This window comes from Cydia fagiglandana, chromosome 19 (genome assembly GCF_963556715.1).
Source record: "Cydia fagiglandana chromosome 19, ilCydFagi1.1, whole genome shotgun sequence".
In the NCBI taxonomy this organism is placed as follows: Eukaryota; Metazoa; Arthropoda; class Insecta; order Lepidoptera; family Tortricidae; genus Cydia; species Cydia fagiglandana.
Window position 1 is genome coordinate 10,764,203 of NC_085950.1, and position 26,499 is coordinate 10,790,701.

Genomic DNA, 26,499 nt, shown 5'->3' on the forward strand with positions numbered 1-26,499 from the left:
GCTATGAAAAATGACGTCGCTGCGCAGTTGCGTCGACGTTGCGTCGTCGTCGGCCATAGAATTGTAGACGCCGACGCTCGATAGACGCCAGATGTGGGGGGGCCTAATATACAACTTGCAGTCCGTCTGTACCGGCCTTTAGAAATGGCATTGCTAAAATGCTGCCATCTACAACAATAATCAGTTTGAGAAACGCAAATGTATGAAAATATTATTTACGTAAGTCCCTAAGATTTAGTTACCAAACAGGTGTGGAAGTATATATTCATACGTAGATTATAGAAAATCAAGCACGCTTGGCAAGCTCTCTTATCGATATGACTTTATACGAAATAAATAATTTACTAGTTTTTGATATTTTCATCCTTTTCAAACGCCAAGAACACCTAAAGGCGTCGTAGCTAGTCGTGCCCACAGCGCCGTGAACACATAGGTGTTATGGCGTGAACAATTTGAACGCTGTACATTTAAGGCATTCACTGTCAGGGGGCGTGGCCTAGGAACAAACTTGTATGACGGTGAACGCACATGTGCGTTGGGGGCAGTGAATGTGTTAAAGCCTTTAGCGTTCAAACATTAGTGTATTATTTAATTCGTGTACTTACTCTAATTCAAAAGACATTCCAAATTATGCCAAAGTAAATTAAAAGTAGGTGAAAATGCAGCCCTATTTATGGGTCTATTTGCATACAATCGGTAGAATAATTCGCTTAAATACCTTCCTGTGTAGTGTGTATACTGCCTATAAATGAACTGTTTGTTTTATTTTTTGTTTATTGAGATTGTTATTATTCGGCGTTTTGAATGTACTATATTTTGTTTTTAAAAAGGCCTGTGCACACCGGATGCGTTTGCGTATACTTGCACGTGCGCGTTGTAATATACGAATTCTTGTGAGTGACGGCAAACCGCTTGCGTGACGTTTACACACACAGCTGGTGTGACATGCCTTTAATTTTGCATTTTTTCTAAGACTGCATTGAATCAAGTGCAATTAATTTTGTGGCAATGGAATAAAGCTTGCTATATTTTAAGTTTTGATCGTAATTATACAATTATGTCTAAAATTAAATCTATCTATGTATAAAATTTGCTGTAGGGTTTAGGGGCAGGACAAGAGTAACGCGTGTCACCAATTTATTGCGTTTTTTATTCAAAATATAAATAGATGTGTTAGATATAGTATCAATTTTTGCACCATTAATAAAATACGCACTAAAATCGTGACTCGCGTTACTTTTTCGTGGGATTAACTCTTATGTGACTTAATTGTGAATCTATGTTCAATTTTACACAATATGGGATGGACTGATTTGTTAAGATTAAGCAATAAACGATTTCTTATTGGACTTCTATCTTTATTTGTACCTTTTAGGTTTATCTTTAGCTTGCGTCTCACTCTCTTATTAAGCATAATGTGAGACAAAACAGGTACACATTGCATTTGCACAGATGGAATACCACCCACCACAGAATAAGTACTACCGTACAGAAAGGACACTTCCTACAAAATCGAAGTTTGACAGCGATTCAGGGTCGAATCATGATATCCCTTTCTAACTTATGGCACTATCCCTTTCGACCATTTAGGATTGTCAAAATTCAAGTAATTAATAATTATCAGTGGTCGTGTACGCAAAGGAACATCAAGTTGTGTTAACCCTAATAATTGCTCGGAACAATGCTGAGCCGAATGGAGCCGAGTTGGCGCGAAGTCAGGAGTGTCTCCCCACCGCCCTTACCAATAGCCTATGAATGTGACATCCAGTACAAGTCACGTCCAAAGACGTCATCTGACGCTACAGCAAAATGTCAACCCTCGTGAATTTCAACAAGGTTCACGATGACGCACCGGCGCCGCACACGATAGGAGTGTTCAAAGGTTTAACCCTTTAACCTTTTGGACGCCAATGGCAGATATCAAATCAAATATCATTTATTATCAGGCAACTAAGGCCCATAGATACCATACCTTACAAACTAACATACATACAATAGTAAAATCTTACAAGCTAAAAAGTTATTTCGGCGACACGGCGGTTTTGTTATATCCGCACCGCAGGTCCAACGCCAAAGACCGATTAATCGGTTACATACCACAGAGCATCATAGACCTACCTGCATATGCATTAAGTTCAATTTCAATTTTGACACTTCGGTGACGTGGCGTCCGAGGTGTGACAACTTTTGTGTTTGTGCGACCCGCGAGCCCCCCTGGCTATTTTTAGGGTTCCGTACCCAAAGGGTAAAACGGGACCCTATTACTAAGACTTCGCTGTCCGTCCGTCCGTCCGTCTGTCTGTCACCAGGCTGTATCTCACGAACCGTGATAGACAGTTGAAATTTTCACAGATGATGTATTTCTGTTGCCGCTATAACAACAAATACTAAAAACAGAATAAAATAAAGATTTAAGTGGGGCTCCCATACAGCAAACGTGATTTTTGACCAAAGTTAAGCAACGTCGGGCGTGGTCAGTACTTGGATGGGTGACCGTTTTTTTTTGCATTTTTTTCCGTTTTTTTTTCATTATGGTACGGAACCCTTCGTGCGCGAGTCCGCCTCGCACTTGCCCGGTTTTTTAAGTATGATGCCGCTACGGACTAAAGGGTTATGTTATATACGAGTGAAATGAAACTTGTCAGATATGGATTTTGTTTTATTGTAAAGTCATAATCTAGTTTACAAGTAGGGCTCCGGGAACTCGAAGGTCACCTCGCGCCCCGTCAGCTTCTTGTACACAGACTGGAAGGTGTCCACCTGTACACAAACAAAACTATTCGTTACAAATAACACGACACCTGAAATCTGCAGGCACATAAAGAGTAAGGTGCAATTACATAAAGCCCTATTTAGACGATGCGAGAACTCGCATGCGAGTTTCATAACATTGCGGTTTTTGATCGGTCGTTTGAATTGGACGTAACAAACAGTCCGCAATGTAATTAAAAACCAATACGAGTTCGCGCGCCGTCTAAATCAGCCTTTAAAAGTAAAGTGCAATGGCGCAAAAGAGTAAATATAAACATATCTTGGACGTTGACTGTACTACACTAAAATTCTTCACAAATACTATACTACAATTTATTTGCTAAATTTACAGCTATACTGATGATGTTTTTCTGTTCGTGGGCGTAGTGCGACGAAGCCTCACATCTATAATTTTAGTTTTACGCAAGCAGCCTGGAGTTTTAGGGTTGAGTCTTTTTAGGGTTCCGTACCCAAAGGGTAAAACGGGACCCTATTACTAAGACTTCGCTGTCCGTCCGTCCGTCCGTCTGTCCGTCTGTCTGTCACCAGGCTGTATCTTACGAACCGTGATAGCTAGACAGTTGAAATTTTCACAGATGATGTATTTCTGTTGCCGCTATAACAACAAATACTAAAAACAGAATAAAATAAAGATTTAAGTGGGGCTCCCATACAGCAAACGATATTTTTCTTCGGGTTCTTGGTGCTGAATGTTTTAATGTACTGGTTCAAATCAAAATGCGACAGAATGGGCCACTGCCGATGGTCAAAGTAAATAAATACAAAAGCAAGAAATACCTTGTGTTCAATAGTAGTCTGCTGGTTCTTGTCTAGGTGCACCTTGATGAGCTGCGAGCCATCCAGCTTGATCCGGATGCGCTTGCCGACAATCTCGGCGGGGAACACCAGGTCCTCGAGGATGGCGTCGTATACTGACGTTAGGGTCCTGAAAGATAAGTGGTCATGTTTCTAAAGAACAGTCTCCAACAGCCTCGACATTGGCAGAATCCACCTTGCGAAAAAAGAACAGTCTCCAATTCTCCCTCAACACTACCTTTGAGCAATTCTCAATTAGATTTTATACCCAATTTAAAATTTAAAATAATTGCCGACAATGAGAACATCACATGAGAAAAATGAGGTAGTGCTATTGACGTACATAACCGAAATTAAATTAAATTATTAACTACTATTTAGTACTAATTAGGCACAACAGTTGTTGGAGTTGGAAAATACACAGAAAACTAACCAAACTTAAGTTTTAGATAGAGCAAACTAGACCAAAACTAAACCGGCAGTTTCAGTTTTGGCAAGAAATCTGGGATTGGTTGGACACTAATAGTAATAATCTTAAACTTCTGTCTAATCTAAGCTAGACCAAGATATTGCAGACATGTCGCATGTCATGTACTCAAAACTCATCATCCGTCAGATGGTATTTCATAGAAATATTTATAGATACCAGTAGTGTCGCCGCGACTGGTCGTCTGCAACCGCGACACGTTGGGATCCAACTTGTACCTTTAAAGTGCCATTCATAATTGTTTCTCCCTATTCAATTTCGGTTTAAAGATATTTTGAAGCAATTTTGACATTTGTTTATTAGAAAAGGCCAATTAAACACCAGTTTTTTACCTTGATCGTGGCCTCTTCTGTTTGTTAGCGACGCGCGTCTTGTGGCTGGGCTTGGGCAGAATCTTGCGGTCTCCGATGAACACTACGTGTTTACCGCTAAACTTCTTCTCCAGCTCTCGGACCAGGCGGATCTGGATCTTCTGGAACGCCTTCAGCTTGGGCATCGGCACGTAGATGATGATTGACTGGAATTTAGAGAAAAATTTGTCAATTGATTGACAGAAACGTTTAACCCTTTGACTGTCAACTGATGCAAGCGGCTATAGCCGAATATTAACTTAATAATGTTAAGAATAAGAATAAATTTATATATTCTTTTCAAGCCTGGAGTCCTAACTTTGCCAAGGACATAGATATGCTGGAGAAGGTTCAACGGAGTTTCACAAAACCCAATTGAGGCAACTTAAGAACAAGCCATATGAGGAGAGACTGAAGGAACTGAAGCTCACTACTCTTAAGCACTGCAGAGAATGTGGAGACCTAATAGTAACATATAAAATACTGTCTGGGCACTATGACTTCAAGGATTTTCATGAGATGTTCAAGTGCAACAACAACACCCGTCTGAGAGGTCATTACTTAAAATTAGAAAGGCATAGGTCCCACAGTAACCCATACAAACATTTTTTGAGCAACCGAGTAGTGAGGGCTTGGAACAAACTCCCTGAAGATGTGGTTTCAGAACAAAATGTGAACCAATTTAAAAATAAATTAGACAAACGCATCTATACATCTACTTGTCAACGATAAATATCAATGATTACTGTATACAGGCAATATCAGTTGTCACAACTGCCTGCCTGCTTACAGAATAATAATAAAATTTATTGAAAATAACTAAGTATACAGTAGCATGCACAAAAGGTCCCCAAAGTAGACTGCCTGTTAAGGAACATTAATGAAATTTGGTACATGAATACATAGTTAGTTACAGAATAAGGCGTAGAAAACTTTTTATCCTAAAATGCCAACTAAGTTATAAAATGCATGGTATAAAGAATAAATGCATGCATGGTATAAAGAATAAATGCATAATTTTGTAGTGGTTAGATTAGTTTTACTGTAAGGTTGGATCTTATTAATGATTTGATAGAAGACTACAAATTTGAGCATTTGAAACTTGGATAAGTACTTCTGTTTAATTTTCCTTTTAAAATAGAACTGATTAGGTCATTTAACCTGTCGGATCCCACGGCTGAAATCTGAGCCACAAAAGGTTAGTGACTTTTCATACAAAAAAAATGTTGTTTGTATGAAAGGTCACTAACCTTTGTGGCTCAGATTTGAGTCTTGGGATCCGACAGGTTAATGTTACATGTAACATTTATTCAACTTTGGATGTGCATCAAAACAAACACGTTCAACATAGTGGCAGGGTATACCAGCTGCAGAATTTATTTAAAGACTTACTAGTACTATTAAACTATCATGACATGACTGATATGCCATATCTTAGACATGCTGTCACATATGTATGTATGAACATAAACAAAACACGATATCCCTTCTAAGAGACTCTAAGTTGTTTCTGAATCAAATAAATTTATTTAATAAATACCTTTTTGTTGTGCAGTTCAATCTCCTTAGCCTTGGTAATGTAAAGCTCCCTAAGCTGTGCCTTCAGGTCGGAGTTGGTCTCCAACTCGACCAGGGCCTGCGAGATCGACGTCTCGAAGGGGTCGGCATCGGCCGCGCTAGCTTTGATGATCTTCGTACTCATCTAGAAACCACAAATCACAATTTCAACACGGTCATACATTTATAGGTTAGAAAACTTTTTAACCTCACGACTTGGCGATTGACACAGAAATTCACTAAGAAATCACCACTAACATCTTTTTAAATAAGGCTTTAACTATTGCTTAAGTTAAATTCAATTTTTATTTCACTTTAACCAACAAAAACAACGTTGAACACAGAGGGATCCGAAGTGTCACCACAAAATATCTATGTAATCTTTACCGTAACTGCCGGATTATGGGAAGTATTAAATCCCTAATAAAATAATAAGGTGGATAAACGTATTATTTGTGGAATAATGCTATTTATTTTACTAAATTTATTTAAAAATTCTCATCGACAGCTACCTTGAGAACTGACCGGGAGCGAAAGAGATAGAAAATCTGTGTGCCCAGCGTCAACACTTAAAAATCTTCTATACATGGTTCAATCTTCAAACAACATGGAAGTGATGGAAGTAGACGTAACTCAATTTTAAATATATCACTATCATTATGTTTATAAAAAATGAAATTGAATGACATAATCTTTCTATTTTAGAAAGAATTGTATTTATTTGTCAAATTTAATCAATTTGATCACAGTTATTCACATAAACTACTAAATAGCAGAAAAGTTTTGTATGGTAACATTTAATTCGTTCGGAAATATTTAGCGTATTATTTTTAAAAGTATTCTTTTGAGGTTACAATGCAAATAATTTATTTTTATTAAATGTCTATAATAACTTATGCTAAATTTATATTCATTCATCATTTAAAAATATAAAATTAAAATCAAACTATAATTATTTTTAAAGTCTTTCATTTCTAAGAAATAAACTTCTGAACTGAATGCTTGTCAGTTTTAGCGTGGTTTGCTGTCAGTGTCACTGTCAATGCCAACCAACTGTTTCAGTTTCAGTTCAGTTCAGACTTCAGTGCTATGGTGCTCCGGTAATTCCTACGGGGAAAACCAAACCAATAAAACATGCGCTGACTGTGATACCTAATGTGGATCTGATTTTATTATTAGGACTAGCATACGTATACTTTCTCGTATCTAGAAGCTTAAATACATACTAGGTAATAGGATAGCCGTGTAAAATATATGTAAACAAACATTTCAGCCGCCTCTTTAATAAGCTATGAAGGAAAGAGTTAATTCCCATTGAATAAACAAACCTTGAAATTGGACGCGTGTAGTCGTGTCGTCCAAGCATTTATGTTACAGTCTTGTGATACAATGCAGCCACAAACTAATGGAACCAATGGGTGAGTAATTTTTTTTAAATATTAAATAGAAAGAAAAGCAAAGAGTATTAGTATTACCGTTGTAAGCAGTGGGTAATCATGTTTAAGATTTAACCTTCTGATAGTACCACTTAAACATATACATTGTAAAGAAAAAATATATACAGAGAAACAAATAGCATGACTAACTTAAACTAGGTATTTTTCTCACTTCACTCAGTGTGTTTCTGTTGTTATTTAAATATACTTTGAGCATAAGTACTGTGTAACATGTTAAATAAATGGATGCTAGAGTCAAAAGTATGGGTTATTGACTATAGTATTTAACCACCTTTTTTGTTTAATGTAAAACCTAAGTAAAATGTAATCTGATGAAAGAGGATTGAAAAGTTCGGGAGGAGCTTATATTTTACAGTTCAAGAAGACAAACACAATAAAAAATATTTGCCATATTATTACCGAACATTTGGCTCATCTTTAGAAAAACATCTTTGTATCGGGGACTGGTTTGGTATCCCGGTGGTATTGGTGGTATCAAAGGGCTTTGCTTACCATAGCTGTAGTTCAGTAAAACACATTTTTAAGGGATAATATGAGTATATGTTTGTATAAGTTAAAATTATTTTTCAAATACACATTAACTTTTTTAAGTGGTTAGAAATGATAAACCAAAATAAATGACATATACAAAGGAAAAAGTGACCAAGGCCTCCAGCACCCAGAGCTGGAATTAAACCAGCAACCTCTGCAATTGTGGCAGATGCCTAAACCACTTGGCCACCTCAGAAAAAAAAATCAGTTTTATGGGGTGCTTAAAAATATAATTTTTTAAGGTGAATCAGGTTTATAAATGTCTAAATTTGAAAGTGGCAGACTGCTTTATCGCGCTGTCACGTAGACAAGAACAACCATCATATCCATATCATAAACCCTTCCCATTTTCAGGTAATAAAAATATGTTTTTCATTAATCAGTCATTAATATCTTACTCAAGTCATTTATTTGCAAACACAATAACATGCAGTAGTATTACTAAAAGAAATTAATATTGTCTCTTAACCACAGAATAATTACTACCTACACACACAGAAACACAAATACACTGACATTGACATGTACTGACATACAGAAAGGAAACTTCCTACAAAAACGAAGTCAAGCGGTTCAGAGTCGACTCATGCTGTCCCTTTCTAATATATGGTACTGTCCCTTTCGGCTATTTAGGGTTGTCAAAAATCAAGTGATTATCTTATTTGTGGTCGTGCACGCAAAAGGAAGTCAAGTGGTGCCAACATTACTCGTAATAATTGCTCGGAGCAATGCTGAGCCGAGTGGAGCCGAGTTTCACCAAAGTCAGGAGTTTCGCATCCCTGTCTTAACAAAGATAGGACAATATGACTTTCAAACAAAAAACAGTCTTATTGCTAAAAGAATAAGATTTAAAAACGTTACATTTTACTTATACTCGTAAATTAAAATGTGTATTGAAACAAGTGCACCTATAATTAATTTATTGGTAAGTAGATATTGCAATAGTATGTGCAAAATTTACTCAAGGTGTCAAATTAAATATTGTATAGCATATCAGTTTGTGAAAACTTTGTGAAATTTGACACTCCTTTGGTGGGGTTATTTCACAAAGTGATATAAATTGTTCCAACATCCCAATTTCTCAAGTTAGAAAGACTAGGTGTCTTTGACCAACTCTATGGGCAATCAGTACATGTTTGAAGCAGTAAATTCTATTGCGCGTATTTGGATTCTATTAGTTATTAATAAATGAACTGTATTTGCATGCACGCAACTGTGCTTACTTACATATAGCAAATAAATTTGGATTGATTGATGTTATAGTACTGTAGATGTACATATACCTACATACTAATATACAGTTGTTATATAATTTAGTTAGTTGAACAAATGAGTAAGTACTTATATTATGTTACTACCATGTGTAACCTACTTTCAACTAAATGTTTACTTAATGCCCTATACAAATATGCAACGTATGGCATATATCATTGACCGGATATGTCACCTTACCACTGTTGTTTACTATTTGCAGTTCTATTAGGTATGAACAGTACTACATACTATATCTGTATTCATTTTCGATAGTAATATGTGAAAATTTGCAAGTTTGGATATTTGGATGTTTATTCCTCCATCACTCAAAAACGGCTGAAAAGATTCTGATGAAATTTAGCATACCGACAGTTTATAATCTGCAAAAGGACATAACAGTACTTATTCATTCCGAAAAGGGTTTTATAGATGATCAAGCAAATCTTGTCAGTAGAAAAAGGCGGCAAATTTAAAAAATGTAGGCGCGTAGGGTTATCGTCCCATAGAAAATTTGAATTGCGCTCGTTTTTGTACTGACAAGATTTGCTTGACCAAGTATATGTGGATTGCTATTTAGTACCATAGTCCTAAAAGGGGTCATCCATTAATTACATCACACGTTTAGGGGGCGGGAGGGGGTCAAGAAAATGTGACATATTGTGACATGGGGGAGGGGGGAGACACAAACTTTGTGACGTCACTTTAACTTCATCAGTAACCGAAAATTTATTTAAATTATTTTATTCGCTGTACATTTAAATAACAAGTTTTTAAAACGATAATCGTTTTTATTCGTTTAATTTTCTTCCCTAAGCAGTTTTGGGTTATAAAATTACTAATATTTATAGCGTCAAAAACATTTTGATAAAATATTAATAATACTTAGGTACTTACTTAATTCGATTTGGCGATTTCGTAGAAAAAATGTGACGTCACACTAGGGGGGAGGGGTTTGCCAAATGTGAGCAAGTGTGACAAGGAGGGGGGAGGGGTCAAAAAACCAAGAAATTCGTGTGACATAATTAATGGATGACCCCAAAGGGGAAGAGGTAGTTAAACCGGTAATTGCTAGTAAAACCTAAATTTACTTCCTTCATTTTATCAAGATTATGCCAATCAATCATATTTTACACACAGTATTACTGTAATATCACTAAACATTACAACTGATACAAGCATTGATAACGCAAGTGGCTGTAATGTACAAATTTGAGTGGAGCAATTGATAACTTTGCCTCAGTGACCGCACTACGGCCACGTTGCTCGAACGCGCGCGTGTCCGTTGCCTTTGTAAATTTAAAAAAGTTAGTATTTCTTTTTAAATTGTATTTTTTTTTAAATGTTAATGATGCTTGGAGTTTTGTGTTTGTGTGTGGCCAGTGTGTTTAAAGTTACTCATGTGAATGAATAGGCGAATGCCTAGTTAGGTTTACATGCTATATTTTTTCTTTATTTTCCTTACATCTCTATGTGAGTAGTGTGACTAATGTGGTAGTAAAATAATTCTATAAAATGTTTGATTCACTTGATACTTCGACAATACTATAAAACACTTAGACGGTTACGGTTACATCATATTTAATATTCGTAATAGCTAATCCTAGTATTTAATTCGTTATCTTAATGTCCTCAATTTCATTATAATGCTTATTGAATGTGATAGGTACCTACTTGTATACCTAATATTATTTGAATATATTATAAAATATGCAATAGGTAGAATAGTACATTTCGATGCTAGTGCGGAAGGTATGTCATTACTTCACGAGTACCGAGATATCTTGCGAGTGGCAAGACTCGGGACGAGTGAAGAATGACATTTCCGCACGTGTATCGAACGACGTTTTTTAATACAGTTGCGAAAAAATAAGAAAAACATTGTTAATCGTACACTAAACAAAAGTGGTAACAGTGACAGCTCGGTTAGACGTCGTCTTTAAGTATATTATATCTATGGGCGTTTGGCAGCTATTCCCGTTCCATTCAGTCAACTTATTAAGAACGGAATTTTCAATATTGAATATTAAAAAATAAACGTGTTATAATGATGAAGAGGTAAGTAATTAAATATGAAATATGTAATATTTTTCGTATTCTTACATTAACGGTAGGTTTTTATGCTGATTACGACGTTTAAAGGAAACTAATATTAACACTCATCAATAAGTAGTCGTGAATTGGAACAAGTATAAATTTAAAAAAATTGGAAAAGTAAAAAGCACTAGTTCGAGATAACCAACTTTCCGCACGCTAAACAGCTACGTAAAGTAGCACTTATTGAGCAACTGTATTAAAAATTATATTTCGATTTACGTGTATAAACATAATTTATTTATTTCTGCATGTTACGCTATACATATATTGGTCGTTATTCTATATACAGTGAAACCTGGTTAATTGGCACCTGGATAAATGGAAAACCTCAATACTTGCAACCAAAAGTCCGGTCCCGGTCCCTTGAGAAGGCCTCTGTAATTGAAATTTTGGAACCTCTATAATAGCAATTTAGATTTTAGTGCTTTTCGTAATTTTGCCTCTGTAATTGACCACATCGCAACTACATAAGACCTCTATAATTGACACTGTGCTAAAAAAATCCGTTAGTTTTGCTCTTGTTTTTACCTCTATTATTGAAACGAGTGTTACTTATGACCTCTGTAATTGAAATAATGTAGTTGTAGACAGCAGAAACAATATTTTAATAGCAATGATCATTTTATTTATATTTCCATCCAGAATTCAATTTATTTATTGGGTATCTGTCACAGCCTGTAGTAGGTGAAATAGTGTTGATCAATAAAAAACAAAGTATGCTTTTTACATTCTAATAAAACTTTCTTCTACAATTCAAGGGAATTTTTTAAACCCAAATGATAAGAAAATAAAGTGATAATTAATGTAGTGTAAAAGTGCAAACAGTATAGACAGAAACCCAGAACGTAAGCGTGTAAATCTACTTTAAATGGTTATTTGCAATTTTGCACCTCCATAAAAGAAATTTGTCAGAACGCAACCTCTATTAATGAAAACCTCTATAATTGACACAACTATTTTTTGAACCTCGTTAATTGACACGACCTGCTTAAATGAAAAACCTGGTTAATTGACAAAAACTGGCCGGTCCCTTGAGATTGCAATTATCCAGGTTCCACTGTATAACAGTAGGTATACGAAGGATTAAAACGGACGGATACGCGCGTGTGACATATAAGTTATAAGCATCTATCTATAACCGCTTATCACCACTGATCGTACGCTTGTTTACCACTGTAGTGCTATTAAGAACGTCAATATACAACGGAAATTACACCCTATGACAACGAAGTAAGATTAAAAACCAAAAACATGTAGACGTCGATTTGCAATATCCGTTTATTTAATTGAAACTGTTGTAACAGTAAATAAACTGCAGATATGTGACATTCCACGGCAAAAGGTACCTTATGGCGGCTGGTGCTTAAGTCGCATAGCGCCGCAATAATATTGGAGCGGCGGTAATAATAGCGTAAGCGCCAACCGCCATAAACTACCTTTACCCGTGGGACGTCACATATGTTATCGTTTCACCTTCTGGTGTTTACAAATTCTTGAAGATATAAAAAACAAAAGTGAAGAAGATATTTTATAAGTTTAACCCAACTTGACTACTGTTTTATCGTAAAAACCTTATCCCCTTATAAAAAAATAATGCCAATTGAGATAATGGCAGTGGCGAAGCGGGTATTTATATTTTCCTCGCAATCGCAAACTCAGACATAAATGCCCATTTCGTCCTCGCGACCTATATCGGCTCTCGTTGAGTTATGCTCGGACCGATAAATTCATCATCATCATCATCTCAGCCATAAGCCATAAGACGTCCACTGCTGAACATAGGCCTCCCCTTGTGGGGGGTGTATGCCATAATCGCCACGCTTGGCAGGCGGGTTGGCGATCGCAGTCGAGAACACCGAATTTGAGGGACGCTGCTGCCCGTCCACCGGTAGTCTTGGACGTAGTTTAAGGACATACCCGGGTCCAGGATATATCCGATAAATTGCCTGGGATAAAATCCTGGATTCGGTACTATATGCCCTTATTATGTAATCTTCTATTTAAAGTAACTAAGATTTTACTGCTATATACTCGTAAAGTACCAAAGTATTTAACTAAAAACTCACAACATTTTCAGCACAATGTCCTCATCGATCCTCATAACCGGCGGGGCGGGGTACATCGGCTCCCACACGGTCGCCGTCCTCCTGGAAGCGTCCACGCCCCACGAGCTGGTGGTCGTCGACAACCTATCCAACGCGCACAGAGAACAGGGGCAGAAGAAACCGGAGTCTCTGCGGATAGTGGAGGAACTGACGGGGAAGAATATACACTTCTACGATGCTGATATTAGGGATGCGGAGAAGTTGAGCGAGATTTTTAACAAGGTTAGTATTGAATACTTACTGGTGGTCATCCTCCTGAAAGAGTCCGCGCCCCACGCGCTGGTGGTCGTCCTCCTGGAAGCGTCCACGCCCCACGAGCTGGTGGTCGTCGACAACCTATCGAACGCGCACAGAGAACAGGGGCAGAAGAAACCGGAGTCTCTGAGGATAGTGGAGGAACTGACGGGGAAGAATATACACTTCTATGATGCGGATATTAGAGATGCGGAGAAGTTGAGATTTTTAACAAGGTTAGTCTTGAATACATAGGTAGAATACTCTTCATTGGAACACCTCAGTAATAGATGCAGCTTGGAGCAAAATAATTGATTAAAGATATAGGCAGACAACAGCTGGTAAGTCAATTAGAATTTTCTCATAACCAGCGGGGCGGTCTAAATCGGCTCTCACACCGTCCTCCTGGTAGAGTCCACGCCCCACGAGCTAGTGCTCGTCTTCCTGGAAGAGTCCACGCCCCACGAGCTAGTGCTCGTTTTCCTGGAAGAGTGCACGCCCCACGAGCTAGTGCTCGTCTTCCTGGTAGAGCCCACGCCCCACGAGCTGGTGGTCGTCCTCCCGTAAGAGTCCACGCCCCACGAGCTGGTGGTCGTCCTCCCGTAAGAGTCCACGCCCCACGAGCTGGTGGTCGTCCTCCTGTAAGAGTCCACGCCCCACGAGCTAGTGCTCGTCCTCCCGTAAGAGTCCACGCCCCACGAGCTGGTGGTCGTCCTCCTGTAAGAGTCCACGCCCCACGAGCTAGTGCTCGTCTTCCTGGAAGAGCACGCCCCACGAGCTGGTGGTCGTCCTCCTGGAAGAGTCCACGCCCCACGAGCTAGTGCTCGTCTTCCTGGAAGAGTCCACGCCCCACGAGCTGGTGGTCGTCCTCCTGGAAGAGTCCACGCCCCAAGAGCTAGTGCTCGTCTTCCTGGAAGAGTCCACGCCCCACGAGCTGGTGGTCGTCCTCCTGTAAGAGTCCACGCCCCACGAGCTAGTGCTCGTCTTCCTGGAAGAGTCCACGCCCCACGAGCTGGTGGTCGTCCTCCTGGAAGAGTCCACGCCCCACGAGCGGTAGGCCGTCAGGTCAAAATCTGATGAAACAAATGCAGGGAACTCCGTGTCATAAACGCTCATATATCGTCGATTTGGTATCGATTATTTATAACTCTTAAAATATTGCCCCGCGAAAAGCGACATTTCGTGAAGTGAAACTGCTGGTGAAGACCATAAAATAACGGCATACCTACTGTTTTGTGCTGTCGGTTATTTTTAATTAGTTGTGTGTTAGGGTCGTATTCCATCTGTCCAATGTGTATTGCGTCTCACATTTTGCTTAATGAGAGAGTGAGACGCACTGACATTGGACAAGTGGAATTTTTCTAATTTCTTTTCTTTTTCAGCACAATATAGAGTGTGTCATCCACTTCGCGGCGTTGAAGGCAGTGGGCGAATCAGTCGACAAACCATTGGAGTACTATCAAGTCAACATCTCTGGGACATGTACGCTTTTTGACGTAAGTTTAATAAAAATACCCATGGTATAATAATATATTCCGCCTGGTACTCTCTTTCCGTCTTTCCGTGGTCACGTGACTACACAAGCCTACGTCATCGTGCGACAGCGCTATATATAGCGGCCATGTTATTGTGACGTAGGCTTGTGTCACTCTGGGAAGAGAAGACCATGTTTTATTAGACTTTGAAAAATACCATAAGTATCTGAAAAAAAAAAACTAAAATTTTTATTACTTATTCTTTTTTTTGTGTATATCGCGGCTACAGTCCTACAATAAAGAGTAAATTAAATAATTACCGATCCTCCTAAGGTCCAGCCGTTTAAATGTAAAATCCAAAGTTTGCCATTAAAATTTGAACCTAGTGTAGGAAATAGAGTTGATTTTCCGTTGTTGGAAAATGGAGCGCGAATGAAAACAAAAGCGACTCTGTTCCAATTGAATAGGGTTTAAATTTCATCGAACTGAAGAGGTACTATATAGGTAAGACCTTGGGCCTTACGAGGATAAAGTAGAACCATACTAGGCAACATCAGTTTTATCGTCAAAACCAACCAATGGTGCGTTCACACGTTGGCAAAAAGTAACGTATAGGACGCACTTCATTTATGCGACAGGATGAGACCCGTCTCATGTATGAACATTTGTCAAAAAAAAAAGAAAGAGAAGTAGATAATTTATTCCATAAATGACACATACCAGGACTATAAAAGAAAAATATTGAAAAGAGAATTTGCTTCTTTTAGTTTGCTTGCAAAGCAACCAATATGTGACGGCATCAACGGTACCATGACTTATCAGACTGTACCTATACGTACGCTTTAATAAGTTTTTAGTAACAATTAATTTCATTTTTGGTACAACTTTTATTGCTGACTGTACTTTTCTTTACATATGCAACTAATACTCATCGAGACTATTCTAAAAACCCCAAATACAATTAGGTTACGTTGTTTTATCACAGAGTACCTATGGCCAACTCCTGTATCCATCATCAGATCAGCTTGATTGTACCAACATAGTGCATTGTCACCCGACTTATATATGCATGCAAATTTTCAGCTTCATCGGAAACCGGGAAGTCGGTCTTTAACTTGCAAGATTTGACTCGTACAAACATAGTTACATACATGGGTACTAGGGTGGGTAATTTTTACTTTTTTTAAATTTATTAGGGGGCACAGTTAAAAAAAGGTGCCATTTGGTAATTAATTATTGCACGTATTTTTATTTTATTTTTAGCTTTAATTTTACTGCCTCCGGATTTTAGTCAAAGTTTTTGTTAAATGTATATGGACAATGTGAAAAAGAAATGTTTCTTTTTGAGTATTTTTTTACTTATTTATTGGCTCTGAACCTTTACCATGCTATTTCGAGCTAATAATGGTATAACTTTTTAGCTAAAGTTTGAATAAAGAGACGATACATAAATATACTCCGAAGACCATACAAAATGTAACAATATTTATATGAAAACTTTGAAATGGATTCGGAGGCAGAAAATGAATTCCGATTACTTACAGAATAATTCGAAATACTGTTTATTGGCATTATTACGCAACTTTTTGTAACTGTGCCCGAAGGATAACTAATACTTTTTTTTTTCTCCATACACGAATGACCCACCCTAATGGGTACATTGCAAGTTAATAAAAGCTTGTAAAAAGGGCCTTATTCATTTAACTTGTTTCCCAGGTGATGCGTAAACATGGCGTCTACAAACTAGTGTACAGTTCCTCCTGCACCGTGTACGGGGAGCCTCGGAAACTGCCGATCGACGAGGCCCACCCCACGGGCCTCGGCCTCACGAGCCCCTACGGCAAGTCCAAGTACTTCTGTGAGGAGATCATGAAGGATATCTGCCGGAGCGACCCTGTAAGTAAACATGGCGTCTACTAACTAGTGTACAGTTCTTCCTGCACCGTGTACGGGGAGCCTCGGAAACTGCCGATCGACGAGGCCCACCCCACGGGCCTCGGCCTCACGAGCCCCTACGGCAAGTCCAAGTACTTCTGCGAGGAGATCATGAAGGACATCTGCCGGAGCGACCCTGTAAGTAAACATGGCGTCTACAAACTAGTGTACAGTTCTTCCTGCACCGTGTACGGAGAGCCTCGGAAACTGCCGATCGACGAGGCCCACCCCACGGGCCTCGGCCTTACGAGCCCCTACGGCAAGTCCAAGTACTTCTGTGAGGAGATTATGAAGGACATCTGCCGGAGCGACCCTGTAAGTAAACATGGCGTCTACAAACTAGTGTACAGTTCTTCCTGGACCGTGTAGCCTCGGAAACTGCCGATCGACGAGGCCCACCCCACGGGCCTCGGCCTCACGAGTCCCTACGGCAAGTCCAAGTACTTCTGTGAGGAGATTATGAAGGACATCTGCCGGAGCGACCTTGTAAGTAAACATGGCGTCTACAAACTAGTGTACAGTTCTTCGTGGACCGTGTACGGGGAGCCTCGGAAACTGCCGATCGACGAGGCCCACCCCACGGGTCTCGGCCTCACGAGTCCCTACGGCAAGTCCAAGTACTTCTGCGAGGAGATCATGAAGGACATCTGCCGGAGTGACCCTGTAAGTCAAATCATCATCAGCCTACTCTCGTCCACTGCTGGACATAGGCCTCTCCTATTGCACGCCATTGTTATCGATTCTACGGCTAATATGTCCAGCCCACTGCCACTCCAGCTTGCTAATCCAGTGGGCTATATCGACTTTAGTTCTCTGACGGATGACTTAATTACGAATACGATCCCTCAGAGAGACTCCGAGCATAGCCCTTTCCATAGCTCGCTGAGCGACTTTGAATTTATAGACCAGTCGTGCCGTGAGTGTCCACGTTTCGGCTCCGTATGTCATCACGGGTACGACGCACTGGTTGAAGACTTTTGTCTTCAGACTCTGTGGGATTGACGACGTGAAGACTCGTAAGTCAAATATTTTCAGCCAACTAAGGTTTACCCTAAAAACTCACATACATACCATAATTAATAATAATCTTACAAATTAAAAATAATTTCTGGCGACTCAACAGTTTGCCTTCTACATCCCCCTTCGCGAATCTTAGTATAAATATATGTATATATTGAATGTAAATATTAACTTTTGCATGTTCCAGAAATGGACAGTGGTCTCCCTGCGTTACTTCAACCCCGTTGGAGCCCACCTCAGCGGCCGCATCGGCGAGGACCCCGCGGGCACGCCCAACAACCTGATGCCGTATATATCACAGGTTTGTAGCTTTGTACCAGTAATGGACAGTGGTCTCCCTGCGTCGCTTCAACCCCGTTGGAGCCCACCTCAGCGGCCGCATCGGTGAGGACGCCGCAGGCACCCCTAACAACCTGATGCCGTACATATCACAGGTTTGTAACTTTGTACCAGTAATGGACAGTGGTCTCCCTGCGTTACTTCAACCCCGTTGGAGCCCACCTAATTTTCTTAGATGCCGCTATAACAGCAAATACTAAAAACAGAATATAATAAATATTTATGTAAGTGGGGCTCCCATACAATAAAGTAGTAGTAGTAAAATACTTTATTGTACAAAAAGAAACATAAAACATGAAAGAACACACATCATTAGTACAAAGGCGAACTTATCCCTTTCAGGGATAAACGTGATTTTTTTGCCGTTTTTTGCGTAAATCGTACGGAACCCTTCGCGCGCGAGTCCGACTCACACTCGGCCGGTTTTTATTTAGATTTCAATTTGTCTTCCAGGTGGCTGTAGGCCGTCTTCCAGAGCTGCAGGTGTTCGGCAACAACTACCAAACTTCAGACGGCACCGGCGTCCGCGACTACATTCACGTGGTAGACCTGGCGGCTGGCCATGAGCGGGCCGTGCGTCTGCTGCAGCAGCCGGGCGCTAGCGGCTTCCATGCCGTCAACTTAGGTCTGTGCTGTAATATCCATTATGCAACGGTTTGGTCACCTATAATGATCATATAGCAACAAGACTACATTCACGTGGTGGACCTGGCGGCTGGCCATGAGCCAGCCGTGCGTCTACTCCAGCAGCCAGGCGCTAGCGGCTTCCATGCCGTCAACTTAGGTCTGTGCTGTAATATCCATTATGCAACGGTTTGGTCAACTATAATGATCATATAGCAACAAGACCACATTCACGTGGTAGACCTGGCAGCTGGCCACGAGCGAGCCGTCCGTCTACTCCAGCAGCCAGGCGCTAGCGGCTTCCATGCCGTCAACTTAGGTCCGTACTGTAATATCCATTATGCAACGGTTTGGTCAACTATAATGGTCATATAGCAACAAGACTACATTCACGTGGTGGACCTGGCGGCTGGCCACGAGCGTGCCGTGCGTCTGCTGCAGCATGCCGTCAACTTAGGTCTGTACTGTATCCATTATGCAACGGTTTGGTTAACTATAATGATCATATTGCAACAACTACCCAACTACCAGGGTTTCATATACCCTAAATAAATAACTACTTAATCCCAAAAATGTCTAACATCCTTTTGGAAGGGTTATTCCCACTAGTTACCACCAAGTTCTTACCAGTGGTAACCACTGGGAATTTTTTTCCCGCCTTTTACCACTGGTAACTACTGGGAAAAATAATCCCCAGTAGTTACCACTGGTAAGAACTGGTGGTAAGCAGTGGCGGCGCGTCAAACATATTAATTAGGCAAGCCGGGGCTAATTTGGCTTACATATTTCCTTTACAACTCTGCTCAAACGTCCAAAAACAGGCAAGCCGGTGGGAATCGGCTTTTATGGACGCGCCGCCACTGGTAACTAGTGGGAATAACCCATCGAAATCGGTCCATCCGTTTGAGAGCTACGATGCCACAGACAAACACTTTAACGAGTCTAACTTGTAATACCCCTCTTTTTTTCGTCAGGGGTTAAAAACTAAATAAAGTCAAATTTCCAGGCACTGGCGTCGGGTACTCCGTCCTCCAAATGATAAAAGCCTTCGAAGAGGCCAGCGGACGCAAGATCCCATACAAAATAGTCGGCCGGCGCCCCGGAGACATATCCGAGAACTATGCTGACGTCTCGCTCTCGCACAGGCTGCTGGGCTGGCGTGCGACAAGGACGCTCGAAGACATGTGCAGGGATACTTGGAGGTGGCAGAGCGCGCATCCTAACGGATTTAAGAGTTAGATGTTAATGAAAAATGAATTTTATTTGCATCAGCATAAGGTTTTTTTTCCAAATATTATACCAAATTTACTAAGTGAAAGATTTATTGGTGCCATTTTATTTTGACGAATAGTTAACGGACTTAAGTTTATTTTATTTATATTTTAACGAGGCGTTCCTAATTTTGCCATACTTAATTTAAATGGTACTGTAAATGTACATGAAATATTTAGTTTATTTTTATTAATAATTATTATATTACCAAAATGAATACCAAAGGCACTGTTTGAGAAACGAATTATTTATTTTAGCATTTAATGTGGATAATGTATTTGCTTCGTGTTTTAATTATATTATGAATATTTTGATAACCATTATGCATTTATACATTTTATTACTGGTAAGTTTAAAAAGGTTTTTTTTTAAGAATATTGATTTATCTACATTAATTTAAAATAAAATCCTGTGTATTGTTTAATGTTATTAGGAGCATTCCATGAAATTGTCTACCGTTTGTCCCGTACAAATGCGAATTTTCTGAAGATTTTCAGGTATAAGAGTTTCCTTTTCAATGACAATGGTCAAAAATATGGGCAGAAAAATAATCGCCTGCTTTAAATGCCCAAAAAAAAGTCGCAACACAGGAAATAGAATGCGTTTGTACGGGACAGTCCGTGGAATGCTCCATTATTACTTATCATTCCATTTCATCTCAGTGTTATAGATTTTATTTATTTCTTGGTGCTACTTACTAGCGAAATATTTTGTGTTGACTTGTATATTTCATATTGTTATGAATAAATGGATTATTAATGATCGGCTTGTTTTTACCTTTAAAACCAATTTAACCTGTAGCACAGAATAAATAATAGTACTAGGTACAGAAGACCCACTCTCTAACAAGACGCGTCTGTTACGATCAGCACAGATATGGCCGCTAGGTGGCGACAGCGCCACGCGCGGCTTATGGCAAACCCCAAAATTGCGGTCGAACGGATGGACTTTTAGCTACCTGTAGCAAAGCGACGAAATCGCGGAGTGAGCCACGGTTATGTTTTATCCCTTTCTTGCAAATACCAGGCGTGGCTCACTCCGCGATTTGGTCGCGTCGCTACAAGTACATGCGGCCCACACGAGTTCTGGTGTCTAACAGTAGTAGTTGCCGCGCACCACTATAGAACGGACACCTGCTCGCGCTTGCGCTACCTTGCGGTCATTACTGTCGTTATAGCCACGTTTTAGAGAGTAACCTTCCATCCAGGTTCCTTCTGTACCTAGTATTATTATTTATTCTGTGCAATTACATAAGTTGAGACGACCGACGAGCCACGCCTGCCTGTAGATCGAGTGCCATTTAAGCCCTTAAGAATAAAAAATTGTTCCACCAACACAAACGTTATCTCTATATAGTTCGTTTTTTTTTAGCATTAGAAAGAACTTGCAAGAAGGTAAGCGATCTTGACATGTCTTTTATTACTTATGAAAGCAGAAGAATATAAATGATCGTATTAGATTCATAATTGTTACATATTTGCCGTAACTTATTTTTAAAATGTGTTTTTCAATTAAAAGACACATCAAGATTGTTTACCTTTTTTCTAATGCTAAAAAAAACGAGGTATAGTGAATAGGCTCGCTAGGCCGTAGGCTTCAATTTTTGGTGGCAAAAAAGTAGTACTGTCTGTATCTTTAGGTATTTAATAAAGAGTAAACAAAATCTACCCTCAAATGGCTTCTTAAGCCAGTTGAGGGTGAAAAATTACATGATCAAATAATGTAGGTTAAATTCAGGTCGTTCAATGACAGATCCAGGTGGTTTTGTATTTGGTTGGTTAATCAATAAATTTTATAAAATGTACAAATCATTTATTTACTTTTATTTAAGTAACCTAAAGATACAGAGTATATGTAAGGTTTTTAGGGTTCCGTATCCAAAGGGTAAAACGGGCCCCTATTACTAAGACTTCGCTGTCCGTCCGTCTGTCTGTGACCAGGCTGTATCTCACGAACCGCGATAGCTAGACAGATGAAATTTTCACAGATGATGTATTTCTGTTGCCGCTATAACAACAAATACTAAAAACAGAATAAAATAAAGATTTAAATGGGGCTCCCTTACAACAAACGTCATTTTTGACCAAAGTTAAGCAACGTCGGGCGTGGTCAGTACTTGGATGGGTGACAGTTTTTATTTTTGGGATATTTTTTTTCGGAACCCTTCGTGCGCGAGTCCGACTCGCACTTGCCCGGTTTTAGAGATATGTGGTTCGGACAAATACGTCGAATTATGTAGGCGTCGTTAGAGTTAAATCCAGGGTATAGAATAAAACATGACAATTATTGTAATCCTTTGTATTATCTAAAAATTACAAATCTTTCATAATTTCAATCATTACAAACTAGCTTCATGTGATCAGCACGTTTCCTGTCTAAAAATATCTATCAGATTTACATTTTTACAACATTCACTAACATTAGGCTCCATACAAACCTGCCTTAGTCTACAATGGAGATTCACTTTTAATATTATTTGATCCTTTTTACAAATTTTACCACCAAAAATTCAGTTAGTCAAAAACTTTTTAGAAATATTTAAAACATCAATTGATCATTATTACGATTTTACGCGGTAAAATTTAAAATGAAATTATTTTTTAAGGATAATCGATATCATGGTAAAACAAAGATGTTCGAAAGAGGCAACAAGCTTTTTATAAATCCAGCCTGGAGTTCTATGAAGAGAAGGCACATTTGCTATCATAACTTGAAATTATGTATAAAAAAAAATGAGTAAGCCAAGATCATATGGAGCACGATTGAAAACAATCAAAAATAATGCAAATAATTTACCCGACTCTGCCAAAAGTGAGGTAAATTGATGGCATTATGTTTTTCTACAAAAATATAGTGGAATTGTAAGCGGAACTAGAAGTGCTGAAGTCTAGAGATAGCTTAAAACTAAAAAGGCGTTTCCTGTTTATTTTAAAGTCTGATTTTATGGAACTTTCGTAATTTTTTTATGTTATTAAGGCCCACTTGCACCATTCCTCTAACCCGGGGTTAACCGATTAAACCTGGAGTTACCATGGTTACCAGTACAATTTGACACTAAGTTAACTGTTTAACAGCTTAACCCAGGGTTAGTGGGATGGTGCAAGTGGGCCTAAGAGGCTGATAGTCATAAGAATTTATACCTCAGGTCGGATAATGGTCCCTATCACACAAAGAAACTGTCATAGGGATTATCATTCGAAGCGAGAGAAGTATTAGTAGACACATCGAAAAAATATTACTTACAAAACGTGAAAGAATGCCTCGAAAATTCATATGAAAAATCAGTCTTTTAAAATAAACAAAATCAATTTTAATGGAAGAAGCTTCTTTAACTTATTGTAAAGCGTTTCTCCGTTAAAATTTCGATTGGAAATCACCCTAAAAACGTAAGGATAATTGAAAATAGCAATTTAAAAAAAACCTTAAGCCAATATTCAGTTCATTGGATTTAGCTTGTAAAATACATACATAGTACATAAATTCAAATGGTATACATTGAAATAATACACTAATCTTATAAAAAATGAACATTGCACCTATTTATATAGATTATTTATGTTTAGAAATAGAATTAAACACAATTATTTTGTGAATCCATGACTTTACCAAGTCGGCACAACTATGGTAGGTACATAAAACATGTCATTTTAATACATTTTATGTTCTACCAATTATTTGTAGCTTACAAAATGTATTCAAATAACATGTTTATCTTGTGGGGATAAACCATACCATCCCATCTCGGACCTAAAGGGTATTAGAGTAAGTATGTCATCGAGCCTTAAAGACGACTGCCTTCGATTTTCATGCCTGGAGCCTTGAAGGCTCGAAATTAGCTTTAACTCGTAATTTGACCAGATTTTCTATTTTCTTGACAATTTATTTTTCGTTACATTTAGACAAAATTAGGCTGGTTTGAAGAGCTCATTCTAGGTGGAATGAAATCCCAATTTAAAAAATAAAAATAATTTTCCGTTGTGTTACGAAAATACCATACCTTTTTACGTAACATGTAGATTTTTTGAGCATACGCTAAAATTGCGCTTAATATATACAGAATAGGGAACCGTATATCCACCAAATTAAATCAGCAACGAAAAAAAATTACAAAATAATAAGAATCGGCTCTTTTATGCTACCAGTGCTTGCGAAATACCTGTAATACTTAATGTACAAGTGTGGATAATGACTAAATTAGTTAAAATATGAAACGTTACTAGATATATTCACAGAAATTATTGCGGTCTCAACAACAACAGCCTTATTATTAAATAGAGACACTATTATTAATAATGAAAGTGTACATCGATGTGGACAAAATGGTCGCCTAACTTTACATCGGTAGACCTTATTACAAAAGGCATAAGGTCCACCGATGTACAGTCAATTGTAAAAATATGGGTGCACAAATCATGTCAAAAATATGTCCCATAGCCCTTATGTCAGCAAATTAAGAACTATGGGATATACAGGGTGTTTGGTACATCGTTTGCCAAATTAAAACGGCAGATAGGTTGAGTCAATTGATATCTTCGCAGGCCTAGAAATTTTTAATTTGGTGCAAAAATTTGTTTTCACTTCTATGGCAGTCTTTCGTAAATTTCAGATTTTTACTTGCGTAGTAGTAAAAAAAACCATGGCCAATTTTGTTTTTCTAGGCATGAGAAGATAGCAATTGACTCAAGCTATCTGCCGTTTTAATTTGGCAAACGATGTACCAAACACCCTGTATATTTGAATAAGTTGGCTACACCCATATTTATACAGTAGACTGTACAGTTAACAGCGTGGGCGATACTACAATAGATAGAAAAAGTAACCTAACTCTGCAAAAAAGTACTGTTAACTGAATTTTGACATTAATGTTCTGCACTACTTTTCGCATTATTTTTTTAATTGTTTTTAGGGTTCCGTACCCAAAGGGTAAAACGGGACCCTATTACTAAGACTTCGCTGTCCGTCCGTCCGTCCGTCCGTCCGTCCGTCTGTCACCAGGCTGTATCTCACGAACCGTGATAGCTAGACAGTTGAAATTTTCACAGATGATGTATTTCTATTGCCGCTATAACAACAAATACTAAAAACAGAATAAAATAAAGATTTAAATGGGGCTCCCATACAACAAACGTGATTTTTGACCAAAGTTAAGCAACGTCGGGAGGGGTCAGTACTTGGATGGGTGACCGTTTTCTTTTTGCTTTTTTTTTTGCATTATGGTACGGAACCCTTCGTGCGCGAGTCCGACTCGCACTTGCCCGGTTTTTTATAATTTAGGAGGCAAACGAGCAGACGAATCGACTGATGGGTTGCAAGTGCTTTGCCGGGAAAGCTGAGAGTATGCTTTTTACATGAGATTGTTATGTTACATAATCAATGTACAACGTTCATTATAGATATACCTCGACAATAGTAAGGCAACCATTGGTAGTACTCTATTTCGTTTTTAGCATTAGAAAGAACTTGCAAGAAGGTAAGCGATCTTGACACTTTTAATTGAAAAACGATTTTTAAAATTCAAAATCTATTACTTATGAAAGCAGAAGAATATAAATGATCGTATTAGATTCATAATTGTTACATACTTGCCGTAACTTATTTTTTTAATGTGTTTTTAAATTAAAAGACACATCAAGATAGTTTACCTAATTTCTAATGCTAAAAAAACGAACTATAGTGTGGTGATGTTAGCACAGAATAACCAAATACTTTCCACTCATAGCTCACAGTTGACATTAAAAATTGCATTGCATGCTGATTTTGGATTAGCTTATACATCAGTCGACATCTAGCATCGAGTAGCGGAATTATCAGTGCCTTTCGGCTATTTAGGGTTGTCAAAATTCAAGCCATTATCTTATCTGTGGTCGTGCACGCAAAGGTACGTCAAGTTGTCCCAACCCTAATAATTGCTCGGAGCAATGCTGAGCCGAACGGAGCCGAGTTTGCCCGAGGGGAGGAGTTTCGCACCCCTGATACAGGTCGCATTTCTAAACCAATATTTTTAACTAAGTCCGTTTTTTTAGCATTAGAAAGAACTTCGTAGAAGTTCGCTTGTGGTTCTAAATCTGGCACTTTTAGCGGTAACAATTTGAAGTAAATTATATGTATTGACCATGCTACATTAGATACAGTACCGGTCAAAAGTTTAAGTTCACTCTGCGAAATAAGGTTATCATATGTAATTATGCTCAAATATAG

The 26,499-nt window shown here is 38.7% G+C and overlaps 2 protein-coding genes and 1 long non-coding RNA gene across 3 annotated transcripts in view; 1 reads left to right on the plus strand and 2 right to left on the minus strand.

Moving 5' to 3' along the window:
• The window catches only part of LOC134673802 (uncharacterized), a 253,073-nt gene that overhangs the window by 85,313 nt on the left and 141,261 nt on the right, over positions 1-26,499 (minus strand). The gene's annotated exons all lie outside the window — the stretch shown is intronic.
• LOC134674067 (small ribosomal subunit protein eS7) lies at positions 2,647-6,137 on the minus strand. The gene is made up of 4 exons (XM_063532117.1): positions 5,945-6,137; positions 4,387-4,571; positions 3,550-3,697; positions 2,647-2,760 (listed from the first exon to the last, which is right to left on the minus strand). The coding sequence occupies exons 1-4, from the start codon at positions 6,104-6,106 to the stop codon at positions 2,683-2,685; spliced, it is 573 nt and encodes a 190-aa protein (XP_063388187.1). The 5' UTR covers positions 6,107-6,137; the 3' UTR covers positions 2,647-2,682.
• Positions 7,048-21,063, plus strand: LOC134674207 (UDP-glucose 4-epimerase). The gene is made up of 7 exons (XM_063532265.1): positions 7,048-7,379; positions 13,375-13,624; positions 15,019-15,132; positions 16,828-17,007; positions 18,254-18,367; positions 18,859-19,030; positions 20,036-21,063. Exons 1-7 carry the CDS (start codon positions 7,330-7,332, stop codon positions 20,266-20,268), a joined length of 1,113 nt encoding a protein of 370 aa, XP_063388335.1. The 5' UTR covers positions 7,048-7,329; the 3' UTR covers positions 20,269-21,063.